This window comes from Pezoporus wallicus, unplaced genomic scaffold, assembly GCF_028554395.1.
Source record: "Pezoporus wallicus isolate ANWC-B61680 ecotype Strahan unplaced genomic scaffold, APGP_CSIRO_Pwel_v1 contig_2372, whole genome shotgun sequence".
Taxonomy (NCBI): Eukaryota; Metazoa; Chordata; class Aves; order Psittaciformes; family Psittacidae; genus Pezoporus; species Pezoporus wallicus.
The window spans coordinates 905,222-919,546 of NW_026635198.1; the positions used below are offsets into that span (position 1 = coordinate 905,222).

The 14,325-nt window shown below is 44.3% G+C and overlaps 1 protein-coding gene across 1 annotated transcript in view; it reads left to right on the forward strand.

Moving 5' to 3' along the window:
- Positions 1 to 344: 344 nt before the first annotated feature.
- Positions 345 to 14,325, forward strand: part of CD99 (CD99 molecule (Xg blood group)) — a 39,082-nt gene continuing 25,101 nt past the window's right edge. The window contains exons 1-2 of the mRNA XM_057411965.1: positions 345 to 445; positions 8,821 to 9,200. Coding sequence (XP_057267948.1) covers positions 345 to 445; positions 8,821 to 9,200 — 481 coding nt within the window. The remainder of the gene's footprint in view (positions 446 to 8,820; positions 9,201 to 14,325) is intronic.

The window sequence follows — 14,325 nt, forward strand, 5'->3', positions numbered from 1 at the left end:
TACTGATCTCTTCTAACTGGGATCCTATGACAGGACATGTGCGAATGGTTCAGAGCTTCACCAGGGGCAGTTTAGAGTAGCCATGAGTGTAATGAGTAAATTCCTGTTTGTTAATCAAATCTTGCTTGCTTAGGAGTTGCTTGCTTAGGAGTTACTTGCTTGCTTAAGAGTTACTGGAAAATCACGATGCTTTGACATTTTGCTTGTAGACCACGGGCATCCGTTAAAGTAAACGATGTATGGGGAAGGCGATAAGGAGCCTTCCTCCCCACACCCACCGGGAGACAGAATGAAACCCCGAAGGAGATAGGGAGCCTTTCTCCCCACACCCACCGGGAGGCAGAATGAGACCCCTTATCTACAGGTCATACAGACGCAGAGGACGCCAGGAGGTGACACGTATATCGGATGAAGAGCATAAAACCAGTGACTTTGGGGAAGTGGGGTGCGTGCTGTTGGCGGAGCGGAGACTCCCCCGCCACCCAGCGCTGTTCTGCTTGCTGTCACTCAATAAACCGATTCGATTCATTGGTCTGGCTCTCGTCAATTTATTTGAGCCACATTCTAAAACAATGAGGAAGCATTCCTTTACTTAGAGGGTGACCAAAAGCTGGAACAGGCTTCCTAGAGAGGTGACAAATGCCCTATGCCCATCAGTGTTTCAGAGGCATTTGGACAATGCCTTTAATAGCAAGCTTTAACTTTTGGATAGCCCTAAAGTGGTCGAGCAGCTGGACTTGATCATCAGTGTAGGTCTCTTCCAACTTCCATTTTTTTTCTCCCTACTCCCTTCTTTCCCTAACAGTACATGCTGAGGAAATACTGGACGACATTTCTTCCTAGCCCAGTACTAGTGGAAGGGATTGATTGGGTATCATGTCCCATCACAGGCACTGGCGCTGTCACTTTGTGGAAAGAAATCCTGTGCCTTCTGATGGGGGTGAGAGATGTCGATTGTCTTTGGATCACTTGAGCATCTGAACAGTTTTGCAAAAACCAGGTTTTTGAAACTCTTCTGTGTTCATACAGTTTATTTGGGTTTCCACAGCATAGCAAAATACAACATCTCTGATGTCAGTGAGGCTCAAAGACCAAGACTTCAGCCAGAAGCACGTTGTGCTCCTAAAATAAATGGTTGCAGATCTATTTTATGTGGGCAATACCTGCTCATTTCCTTGTGAGTTCCCCCACTCCCAACCCCACCCCTCCCCCAAATACTGATTTCTAAAAATGCCTGAGTTGTTTCTTTTGGAGAAATGTAACAGAGCACAAGAGCCTGAGAACAACAACGCTCCATCAGGAGTCCATCTGGCCGAGTGCTCTCTCTCTAGTGGTACCCCAGACGTGTCTAAAGGAGAGTATATGAGGAGTGCAGGTCTACTTCTGTCAGGGTTCAGAGGGTGTTCATAGGCTTCAGTGCCTGGGACTGGCCTCCCTTGGGACCTGCACTGCAGATGGCCCCTTAGATCTACATCAGAGCTTGTCATGCAGAACTACAGGCATAATGTATCATAGCTGTTTTGTACCATTCCATTCCCTGCATTCACAATGAGTTGCATAATGATGAGACCGTTATTTACCTGAAATGCCAAGGGGTTTTCAGCACCAAAACCACTTTCAAGGACACAGGTTTACAGGTGGAAAGAGTATTTTGTTTATTTATAAAGTTATTTTATTTAGTTCAGATCATTTTAGTTAATTCTAGTCTCATTTAGTTTAGATTATATTTTCATTTTCTAAATCTTTCAGAGAGGTGCTCTGGTGGTGGCAGAGCAGCGCAAGAACCCAGCCAGAATGGGCCGGTCAAGACCTGACAAGGGGTGGTACTCTATGCTACAGAGGACAGCAGCAGGTCCTGGGGCCACGCTCGGGCCACCCTGGGAGTGCAGAAGGCTGCCTCCCCCCGGATGTGGGGCGCGAGGGCCACCTACGTGGAGCACGAGCCACTGCCTTTGGGACACCATGACCCAAAGGAGCCCCATGAAGGGGCTGTGCTCAGCTGCAGAGGAAGGCAAAAAACTCTGGGGACACTTGCTGGTCTACCCTGGGGAGAAAAAAGCCCTTCCCACCCCCAGCTGCAGGACATGAGCGGCCACCTTCGTGGAGCATGAGCACCAGGTGACACCCAAGCCAGAATGAACTGAGGAGCCCTGACAAGTGGTCATGTTCAGTGCTCAGAGGAAGGCAGAAAAAACCCGGGGACGGGTACCAATCTGCCCCAGGGGAAAATTCCTTCCTGACCCCAGTGCTGGCGATCGGCTACTCCCTGAGCAAGTGAGCAAGACCTGCTCCTGGTCATGGCTCTAAGGGAACACTGGCACTGCCTTTTCTGCCTCCACCTGGAGCCATCTTAGCGGCTTCCAACAGCAGCAAAATGCCACTGGCCTGATGAACCCTGGCAGCAACAACCTTTCCTGTGCCTGGCAGTGGGAGCTCCAAAGCACTGGGTCATCTGTGGATCCTGTTTCTAATGGCTACCGCCCGCTATCTCCCCAGAAGATGAGGACGACGATCTCCTCAAAGACTAAGGCAGGATTTCCATTCATCCAGTGAGCTGGGAGTGTGGCTCCTCCAGGAGCTGGAGCAGCAGAGAACCTCCAGCAGCTCTGTGCAGCTTCAGGCAGTCTTCCCTCCTCAGCCCCTCCAAGTAATTTGATCAGTGCCTCAAGGAATTCCTCTTGGGTGCCTTCAGGCTGCTAGCCCTGTCCTGGTGGCAGTGCCAGGCACTCTGGCAGTGGAACAAGGGAGGATGCTGCCTTACACTGCCCCAGAGCATTGTGATGCTGCGTTGGCGGGTGCTGGCACTATGACACAGGGTTGATGGGGCTCCCGCAGCCCTGCCCACTGCAGCCCTGCTGCTGCCCCTTTGTCCTCCATCCCTTGGAGAAAGGCTTTTGGGGTGCTGGCCTTGAGGCAGTGCCTGTGCCCAGGAGGCTGGAGGGGATGTCCCTGCCTATGTCCCTGCCACACGCTGGGCACCACGGCTGGGTATCCCTGTAAATCAATCTGTGTGTTCAGACTGTATCAATAAAGGCATTTATACCATGCAGCCATTTGAGTGTGGCGATCCCAGAGGTGGAAGAAAGGGAGTTTGATTTCTTCTGCATGAACTCTGCAGAAACGTAGAGAGCATACAGGATTTCCTCACCGTTCCTTACCAATACACCTCTGAAGAGCAGAGACAAACAGAATTTAATATCATCAGGGAATATAACATACAAAATCAGCACTAAGTTATCATCTTAAAATGTAATTATTTTTTTATTAGAAGAAAAAAATAAACAGAATTGGACATCACAGGTTTTTCAAAAGGAACAAACATTTCATTACTGAAAATATCACTTTGCCAGAAACAAAGGAAAGGTATTGCAGATTTTCTTTTCAGTAAGTCAAATATTTACAGTAAAACAGACTTAAAACAGTCAAAGTTTCATGGAAAAATGTGGATATAGGAAAAACAGGTTTCAAAAAATATGTAACCATGAAACCTGAATCTCAGCAGTTAAATTACAAAGAGAGATTTATACAGTTAGTAAAATTGAAACATCACTAGAGGAATCAAGAGCTCCTATCAGCAGAAGACTTATTTTACTTTCTTTGGCTACATCTATACTATAGCATACCTTACAAGCCTTTATTGTTTAAAAAAGCACTTTTCACTGTAATTGATAAACCTATGTGGAGGTCTATAATGTATACTGCTACAACCAGACAGGCTTCAGCATTTGTACTAGACTAGCCATTTCTAGGAAATACTATTATGAAGACATACTGTTACAAACAGCTCTCTAGACAGCAAAAACCTCAACTTACTAGAATTCAGTGAAGATACTGTAGTCTTCTGAAACAGGAATTAAAATAGATTTTTAATTAAAGAAAGTGAATATAAATACTTAACAATAAATAACAGAAATGTGAACACACTGCAGTAACTGTAAAAAACAAAACAAACTTGTTCAACAGAAAAGGAACCATAAAAATACAAAATAATCATGTTTTAAAAAGCAGCACATTTGGTATGCTTTGCCTAAAAATACCACAGAATTAATTCTAACAAAGAAGACCTCTTAAAGTCTTGCTTACATTGACATTGCTATATCTTTCAGAGGAACTACTAAAACATCTTAAGAAAATCGCTGGTTATGTTTAATTAATTCAATATCTTAGATGATGGGCAGCTAGCTATTTAACACCTGATCCTAATAAAAGGATACTTGCTCCAATTCTACTGGTGTGTGCTATTCCAGAAGAAAATGAATTTGACTCCTAAGAGAAAGGGAGAATAGTAGAGAAGAGGTTGCTTAGAAAATTCCATGAAAGTTAGTTCCTCAAGATCTACGTATTAGTTAAGAGAACATATTCAGAAGAGAACTAGCAATGAGTATCTAAAATTATGTATATTAAGATTAATCCATTTAAATAGCCTGTGTGTCACTACCGCAAATCTGTTTGACAGCCTTGTATTCTACTGATGTATGCATAAAAGCATAGCTGAGTCTCCATTACTGAGGAAGAACATGTTAAGCATTGCTGCTGCGGGCTGTATTTGCTTAAAAAAGGTTACACAGGAAATAAAATATCCCTCTTTTTCTGATAAACTGCAATAATGACAAAGAACCACCAACAACTTGTAAGAGAAATAAGTTATGTCATTAATCAAGAAGTTGCGTGTTCTATTATGAAACTAAACTTTGAGTGGCATCCAAGATATACAAAATAAAGCTACTTTTTAAAGAACTGTTCACCTAATGTCTCTTCAAATGTTGATTATCACACCAAAAAAAATGATCTATAAAATCGTATTTCTCTTTATTAGCTGTTATGAAAACCATAATAGACTTTGGACATAGAAAGGTCTTTGGATAGTCTACAGGAAGTGTAGTTAAAGTATGTACAGATGTTATTGGAAGATAGAAAAGAATAAAAATATAAAACTATGTGGAGGGAATCTGAAAAGGAAACAGTATCTAGCTGATAGTTGTAATAGGAGGAATCTCTACAGTAGTAGAAATGGAATGAACTTTAAAGGAGATGGGCTCTCAGTTGCTACAGACCTTGGTGCCTTACTATCTAAGATAGTGCTTTAAGTCACATACACATACTGCAGTATTGCTGCTACTGGAAGGGAGTAAGTACCAACAGAGAAGGCATTTACTGCAGGGAAAGACGAGGATGACTAAGATCACGTAACTGGCCTTTGCAGAGGCTGTTTGGGATCTACACATCTTCTGCAGAAACTCCTTTCTGAAATGATCTTTGCTATTGAACAGGCTGGTTGTAGAGGAATGTAATTTGTTTCCCTAGGAAGAAACCCTTAGGCTACAACGTCTTAATGCGTCTTCTGTCCTGCAAATCAGAGAGCATCACAAAACAGTACACAACATGGGAGCCAGCAGACATTACCCAGCAGATTCTGCAGCATCTGTGGCTCATTTTGAACATACACTTAAAACAGGAAATAATAATGATGCTTTTAAACAAACAAAAAATCCCAAACAAATCTGATGCAGTTTGTATAATCCTTACCCAAGGATCAAATGGGGGTTAATTATGTTTATAATACAAGTTTTATATTTCACCCTTTATAAAAAAAAAATTCACAAATGCACTGACTGACTATACCATATCAGTTTGTTAGTGCCCCTAAAACTTCATTTTGCTGCTAAAATACTATGCTTATAGACAGGAAACTTTGTTGGTGGAACTAGCCCCTTCACCTTCCCACAGCTCAAGTATGAAAACACTGGGAGAACATACGGTTTCATGTGTCTGACTTTTACTTAAAAATGAAAAACATATGTGAACCTTTATGTCCCCACAGAAAGAAGAAACAAAGGTCGGAATACATGCTTCAGTAGATGCCAGAGCAGAAACCAGCACTGAAACCCTGCCCTTCAGTTTGATTTCCAGTTGATTAAAAAAAAATAAGAGATGCTTCTGGCAAAGAGCCTTCCCATACATGCTGATAGATGAGGCCACAACTAAAACACCAACACACCCAACTATGCTGCTTACACATAAGTATTCCTGGTGTCAGAAACATTTACACCTGAAATAAAAAGAGTCATTGTAGAGTATTGCCAAATTCTGGTGGATATGAAAAGCAAAAAAGTCAGTGTAATCTCTAGGGTTATTTTTGTACTTATACCAACTTTTTAACAGTAATCAAATGTGTGTGCACATCAAATAATAGCTTTTCACCACTGCCAATATTGCACACCTCCTTTTTTCCCTAGTGCTGTCTTCACCCATCTGCTTCACCATCCACTGCAGTGGCTGTGGCCGCCTTCTTTCAAAACGTGTTCTCAGGAGACAAGCAGTAGGGTTTTAACTGCCCCATGAAGACTTTGCTTTTAGCAAATAAAAATCTATTTGTCTTCCCTTTGCTTCTTTGAAGATCTGGAGATCTGTGCTGTTTCTGACAAGACTGGGAGTTCATTGGTAAAAGGGGCAAAAAATTATTTTGAGGCCAGAAAAGAGCTACAACGATTTTACTTCACAAGATGAATTGGAAGAAACTGAGAAAAAAGAGCATTTACCTTCATATGTCACAGACAGCTCCAAAGACAGCTCTTTAGCTGTTCACATCACTGAGTTTATTCAACTTTGAACACTTTAATCTGGGTTTACAACTTCCAGCCTTCATTGTGCTGCTGTAGATGTCTTATTTTTTATCTGACCAAACCACAGACTGTGCATGTCTTTTAAAGATCCTGTTCATTAGGAATAAGTCTTAAGGTAACCTTCTCTCCTTCTAAGGCATTTTCAGGTCAGCTATGATTCAGATCAGAATGCTCAAGCTGTTTGCAGAAGCTTCCTAGTAGAGGCTATGGGCAGGACACAGAGTGAAAGACCTAGCAGCGGAATCATTTCAGGCTGAGTGGGTCAAAGACAGATGCTACCAGAAGAAGTGGGCCTCGGATTACTCACACAATCAGATGACCAGCATTGTTACTAAATTATTTTTATTTTTACAGATGAGTTGGCTTTACATGTGTAAGGACAAAGCCTGGGTGTTTTTCTGATCAAAGTTTCACATGTAGAGGAGCTGGTAACCACAAATTATGAAACTCATTTTCACAAGATGTCAGTGAAACATTCAGATCAGATTAGTAAGAATGAAAAAAAAATACCCTGATATTCATAAATCTGAAAAATGTATTAGCTATGAAGTGGTTAGTGCCATCAAACTGTACCCCTGCCTCAAGGATTGAACTAAGTGGAAAAACCACTAGCTCCAGTGCAAAGCAGTCATCTCACTTCTGTTCTAACAGGAAGTTGCTTTTATCTCATCTGAAGATGGTAACTTTGACAAAGACTAATTCTGGAAACAAGAAGCTACAGGGCCCTGATCTGGAGTGGCAATTTCAGTGAGATAGCTAGGCTTTTTCTGTTACTTCTGCAATCCTGAGGAAAGCAAAGACCAAAAAAGTGTTTTGGTATGATGTACTTGTAACAGAGAAGCATGCAGTACTCTGAGGAGTACCAATTCTTGTTCTGTCAAGACAGCAACTTCTTAGATGATGACTAACAATCGCTATAAACAAACACTCTGTTAAAGGATATCCCTTGAGCAACATAAATAATGTCCTGTGTTTGTGCACCTAAATGTAATGACTGGATCTACACTGCTGGCATAACCAATGCATATGTATAGATTCAGTGTTACCTTATAGGGTTGGAGTCCAGAGAAAAGGAAGCAGCTAACAACAATGTAATGTTAACTCCAGTACTTCTTCTGCAAAATTCAGATATTTTAATGGAAAACTTTGTCCTTACTTTAAAATGCAACACAATTTTAAGATTAAGTGTGTTTAAGTCTGTTACTACAGTTAAAGTCTTCATTGCCTCCTGTTAAATTTGAAAAATACGTGATTAGGTGCTGTCAAAGAGAAGAAAGTATTACCATCAATTTATGAACTGGTGACAGTGATTCACTGCCTCCTTGACTTTCCACTTTTCCTACAAATCCTACAAACTAGAGGCATAGACCCCTCAGAGGAAAGTATAGGCTTACAACCAATGAATCCAAGTCACCCACACACCACCAGTTACATTCAGTCACACTCTGTGTGCCAGTGAACTACTTACCATCCAGTCAATCATCAGTGCATACTCACTAAGTGAAAATCAGGATTTAGGAGAGGTGTTTTTGTCATGTGCGTCCCCAGGCAGAGCACAACACAACTGTGTCAACACTCTGACCCACAGCAGCATCACTTCCAGGTGACACACCACCACCCAGGGGACAAGCTGGCCCTCAACCCAAAGTATCCAATACATGACACAAAATGGCCATTGGAAAAGGACTTCTATGAAAACAGGGTCTTTAGTATTTGCCTTCCCACACCAGCAAAATTAGTTAAACTGCTCAGAGGTTTCATCTGTACCTTTCAGTTGTGCGCACAGTGCAGCATTGCTTGCACATATTAAAGCTATTTTAGCTACTTTCTGTCCAATCAAACAAAAAAAACAAAGCTTGCTACGGGCAATATTATTAGGCATCCTGGCATGTTTAGTGTTGGGTAGCTTTTCCTTAGGAAAAGCAGGAAAAGAGAGTGCTGGGTGAAGAGAGCGCAGGGTGTAGCAGCACTCATCTACTATTAAAAGCTGTGGCCAGTGTTCAAGGCCGGAGGCTCATTTCTTCTGGCGAACAGTTCTTTTCGGGGCTCCTTGGTCCCGTGCTTCCCTCCGTCGGCAGGAGCGGCCGGTACTGAGCAGCACACACCCGCACGTCCCAAAGCCGTGCTCCTGCTCCAGCCCGCCGGAGCCGGGACGACTCGACCCGTCCCGCACGTGAAACCCGGCTCTCGGCCTCAGCCCGCTGCGGAACAGGGCTCCAGCCACCGCCCGCCCCCGAGGAGAGCTGCGGGCGCCCCACCACCCCGATGACAGGCTCACACACCGCAGCGCCGTCCCGCCACCGCGGCGGGCAGGAGCGGCTCGCACCCCCCCAACCAGGAGAAGCCCCGAAGGGAAAGGCGGCCACCGCCCTGCTCCTCCTCCCCTGACAGCGCGGCTGCCTGGGCGTGTACCGCGCGGCGCGCCCCGACCGGCTACGGTGCCGCCCTTCGGCCAAGCGGGAGCAGCTGTAGCGGTCAGGGAGCGGGCGGCGTGTGTGAGGCAGGCAGTCATGCAGCGTTGGAGGCTTTTTCCCGTGGTGGTGGTGGCGTTGCTCGGCGTCTTGGTCACTGCCCAAGGTGAGGACGGGCGGGCGCAGGGTAGCGGTCTTGCTGCGGACCCCCCTTCCTCTCCGGTCCTGGGGGGGGGGGGGCTTCTGGCCTGTCTTCTGTTCCCGCGGTATGGGTCGAGCGCTGTCGCTCGGCACAGAGGAGAGCGGCATCGCCGGAGCGGCCCCGGGGACGAGAGGAGCACGGGATGGAGCCGGGCGGGTCCCCAGGCGCTGGCTGCTCGTGTCTGTCCGGGGTAGGGAAACGGTCCGCTCTCCTTCCGGCCTTTTTTTTTTTTGTTCTGTGTGTTTGGTTTGCCTTTTTGCCACTGTTAACTTAACTGGAAAAGTATTCGTGAGTTTTCTGTTTGACTCCGGGACTGGAAACTCTGTCTTGAGTCTCTTCAGTAAATACGTGACACTCGTCCCACTGCGGTCGTTGGGTGCGGCGGGTCCGTGAAGGAGGCTTGAAGGGGGGTCTCGGGGCGGCGGGAGCTCTGCTGGAGCTCGGCTTCCATTTTAGGAAAGAAAGAGGAGTTACAGCAGTTCGAGCGCATCAGGCAGTTAGTTACTCACCACAAAGTGCCGTCACACTATAGACCTTAAAAACAAACTAAATATACTATGGCAAAACAGCAGGGTAAAACACACCAGTATATTTTCTGATAAGCTGCTTATGGCTTCAGCATGTGTCAGAGATGATTTTTCTGAACTCTGATAAAAATGGTAGGTATGTAATAAATAACACGTTAGTATTTGGTATAAGGAAACAGTTTCGGTGGGGGAGAAAAGAAGCAAAGTTCCCAGTACCTGGGGTTCGATTTTTTTTTCCAGGAGGAAGATTCCTAAACTGGAATATGCCATGCAAATTATTTCCTGTTTATATGATTTATTTCTAAGAAACCTTTTTTTTACCTTGTTAATATGAATGCTCAGTACTATGCCTAGGCATTTTCTTTCCAGTGCTTTGTAAAAGCAACACTTAAGTATCCTCTTAACTTTGACTGGAAGCTGTAGAGAATGTATGCAGGATAAGCAGCTTGGCGTCAAGCCCATTTGACTTCAGTTCTTATGCTGTGGCCTTATTGTAGTCTAAACTGGTAGGTTAGCAAAGCTGAGCTCTTGGACAACTAGTACAATTTTACAGAAACCACCTTTAAATCTGACAGATGATTCAGGCTGATGACATTTAGATATCATCTTACTGCTTAAGTGGGAAACGTGATTCTTTTCCCCTGCAAGCAGTCCTCACAATCGTGGACAGCAAGATCTTTGGTGTGATGCTCTTAAGATGTGGAAGTTATCTGGTGTGACTCAAAAGTAGTCTTCCTAAACTTTCTGCCAAGAAGTTTGGAGGTGAATAGAGTCTGTCTGGTTTCTGCTTCACTGGAGGGGAAGTGCCCAGAAACTGCCTTCAGGGCTTTTGTTTTGAATTCTGAGGAAATGATCCTACATTTTTAACAGATTGCTCTGAAAAATTGCTTAGTTTATGTGCATACTATTGACTGCTGATAACACAAGCTAAGTAGGTAGGTTATAATTAGTTTGGACACTTTATCCTTACACAAAATGCATAAGAATTCATGAACTGTTGAGAATGTCAGCCTGGGGAGGGTGGGGCTCTCCAGGGGAATTTCCCATTTCTCGTGGTGCAAGCTTACATTAAAATAAAGGCAAAACCTGCATGACATACTTTTGAGAATGTTGATGTCACTGTTGGCAGGGTGTCTGTAGTCTGAATTTGCAGAACTGCTATGGAAAGTTAAGGGTCTTGCCTTACAAGCAGCTCAGCTGTTGTGTGACAGTTTGGAGGTGACTGGTTTCACTGGGACTGCTCGCTTTCATAAATTGAGCAGATGAGTGTGTGCCTCTGGACTGAGAATTTATTATCAGATCATCCATTTTTAGGCATGTGAAAGCTGCTAGCAGGATTTGAATGTATTATTAAGCAAGGATGAACTTTGTTATTTGAGCTTGCTTAGAAAAAGAGCTTGCAGTTTTAACCTCAGAACTGGTATTAAAGTGTTGTCTCATTTGCCAAGTATGAGCTCTCCAAGTAAGACAGATCTGGAATTTAGATATTGTTGGGGCTGCATCCAGAAGAAGGTTGAATGTAAGTTTTTGTAGCATCAGTTTCTACAGGCAGTCTGACAGCTTGCCCCTGCTGAGGAGTGGGATCTTTCCATTTTTCTCCTGCTTTGGTCCAGTGCCCGCTGGGGCGGGTACTGGGATGATTCAGCTTGGTAAATCAGCAAGTGACTAATCTGATGCATTGAGTTTGATCTGCAGTCTTTGAGTGTTGAACCCAGCACAAAGGAGTGGCAGGGTCGAGCATGGGAGAGTGAAAATGAGGTGGGAGTGGGATGGGGGAAGTGGGGGGGCAGGAAGCTGCCTGCTTCTGTGAGGTTCAGCCATCCTGCATCTGCGAAATCACTGGATAGCCCAGTATCTAATTTTAGGCATCTGGTTTTCAAAATACAACAACAACAAAGAATTAGGCAACAGATCTTCTGTACAATTAATAGGAAGAGCACAGCAGAAGGAAAACTAAACAAAAGAATTCACATAGATGAACAGCAGAGAACTGCTGCATGGAGACACAAGGCTCAAAAGTCTCCCTTTCTACTGGAGAAAGATAAAGGCATAAAAAGCTGTCTTCTGACTGAGGATGTCTAGTTTGGACTGAAAAATATGTTATTTATTCTTTGCAAGGATTGAGTAGAGTTTGCTGATTGAAACACAGTTGTGGTAGTGAGCACCAGGAGGCAAGCAAAATACGTGCTAGAAGCCTAGGTATCTAGGTTGTATGATCCGTAGCCTAGGTTAAGTTACAGGTAGGTGTCTCTTCTTTGTATGACTACTATAATTATAGGGCTATGAGCAAAAGGAAGAAAACACTTGTGCCCCTGACTTATTGCTGAGGCAAGTCAGTGTTGAGAAAAATGACTAGTTGGATGAAAGATGGTGAAAAGAGCATGTGTGTAATCAGGTAGATGGAGCTTTTCAGCTGGAGGCTGATCTCTGCTTTGTGGGCTCTGGAGTTGTTTAGATCTGATTAAAAACAAACAAAAAAACAACAACAACAAAAAACCCAAGCCCACACCAACACCCCCCCCCCCCCCCCCCCCCCCCCCCCCCAACACAGCACAACTTACTTTCAGTTGAACAGTTTTAGTAGCAGTGCTAGTGTGCATACATGTCAGCATGAACTTGGAAGGTGCAACACGTTTCTGCATCTTTCTGTGTACTCTAATTTGAAACGGCTAAGAGGTTGTTTGTTGTTCTTTTTTAATGAGGTGGTATTTATATAAAATGGCCACTGTACTGCTACATCAAAATGACATCACTGCAGCAATCCCTAAACTTTCCCTAGTTACAGTGATTTAACTTGGCAGGAGGTAAGCATGACTCAGCCTACTGCTGTCCAGCCAAGACCAATTTCAGTATTTTCCTGATACTCTGGTGCATGTGGTGGGGTTGCCTGCACTTGAGAAGGGACTCTGCTTTACCTCTTGCTGTCTTGAACCTCACTGCAGTCGACTTGTATTTCATCAGGTGACAGCTGTGTTAGTGAAATGCAGTAATAATAGCAATCTTGATCAGTTAAGATCGTCTTGCCAGGGGCAAGCCTCTTTCTTTTAGCCAAACTGTTTTCCATGCTCTAGCATGGAGACCTACTCTTTGAAGTCTAATAAAATTTGAGAGAATATTATGAGCAAAACAGTCTCAACTCAGGAAACTTTTACTTAAGTTAGTTTACTGCCAGTTAACCTAAACTTCTGCTGATGCATTTGGGCATTGAGAGAAAGAAAATGATCCATCAAACCCCTAAGGTCCTCCCCGTTCCCTGCTTTTAGCTTAAGCCAAGCACACCTACCCAGCCCATCCGGGTTTTTGCTGCAGGTTATGCTCAGCCCATCCCCTGCTCCTTCAGTGATATGACAGGCAGAGCAGGAAGGCTATACACCTCATGGTTTCTTTCTGCTGCTCCTCCTTGCTTCCTCCTGATTTTCCTTTGCTGCTCTTTGCTTCTAAGTGTTCCTGCCCCAGTGAGGGTTGCTTATGGTCCCTCAGGGCTGCCACTGCTCTGGTGTGGGTGTGGCTCTAGTGTCAGTAGCCCACAGCTGCAGTCCTCAAGGGTGCCTTTTCCCTGATGTAGATGGCTCAGCTGCAGTTCCTCAGGAACATACCGTGTTGGCATGGAACCTTTCCTGCCAAGAGCACATTTCCTGCCATGGCCCTTCTGCAAGTCTTTCAGACTCGTGTTTCCTGTACCTGCTGGCTGAAGCTGTTTCTTATTCTTGCTGCTGTTCAAGCAAGAATATTCTGTGCTCCTCTGATCAGTTGAAGGTTTGGTGCACACTGTTCTTATCAGTGCCAATGTGACATGGCAGTAAGTAATACTGGGAAGTTCATGGCCTCTTCCCAGGCAGGGCATCCTGCACCCTCTGCTGCTGAAACCCTGCCTAGTTCATGTCCTGTATATTCCTGAGCAGCGTGTGCCTACAAACTGTTTGGACATATACATCTTGTGTCTCCAAAACACATAGCATAATTTCTAAGATGAAATAAGAGTATTTATCATATGTAGCAGCACATATTTAATTTCATTATCACTTTTCCAAAGGCCACCTACTAGGCATTTTCTGGTCTTCATGTGGTAAGGACTCCTTCTTTAGGAATTTAAATTTTTAGGGATTGCTGCAAGAAGACAGTAACTTTTTTCTCAATTCTGGTGTTCCCAGGGCTGGCTCATACTTTTCCACCCAACTGAACTTGTGGTGAATGGTTTTCTGCAGGGCTGCTATGACGGGTTTGTACTTCTATGTCAACTAGCCCCCCCCCCCCCCCAGCTCTGTAGAGGTGAGATTCCCTTTCCCTGGAGTGCAGTTTGAAGTAAACCATTGTACTGTTGTATCTTTCCAGGTGTCTGGGGTTTAGAGGGCATATGATACACCCACTCTGCTGCACAATTTCCCCCTCATTCTTGGACAGCTGTGGTTTTGAAATGACTGCTGCTGTCTGAGTCTAGCCAAAGCTGCATTCCATCATACCAACAAATACGTTTGTTCCATCTAGGGTGCTGCCTACATTTTCTGTACAAGTAGAAAAGTTCCTAGCAATGCATTTCTAGCTTTGCCACTGTGAGGACACAG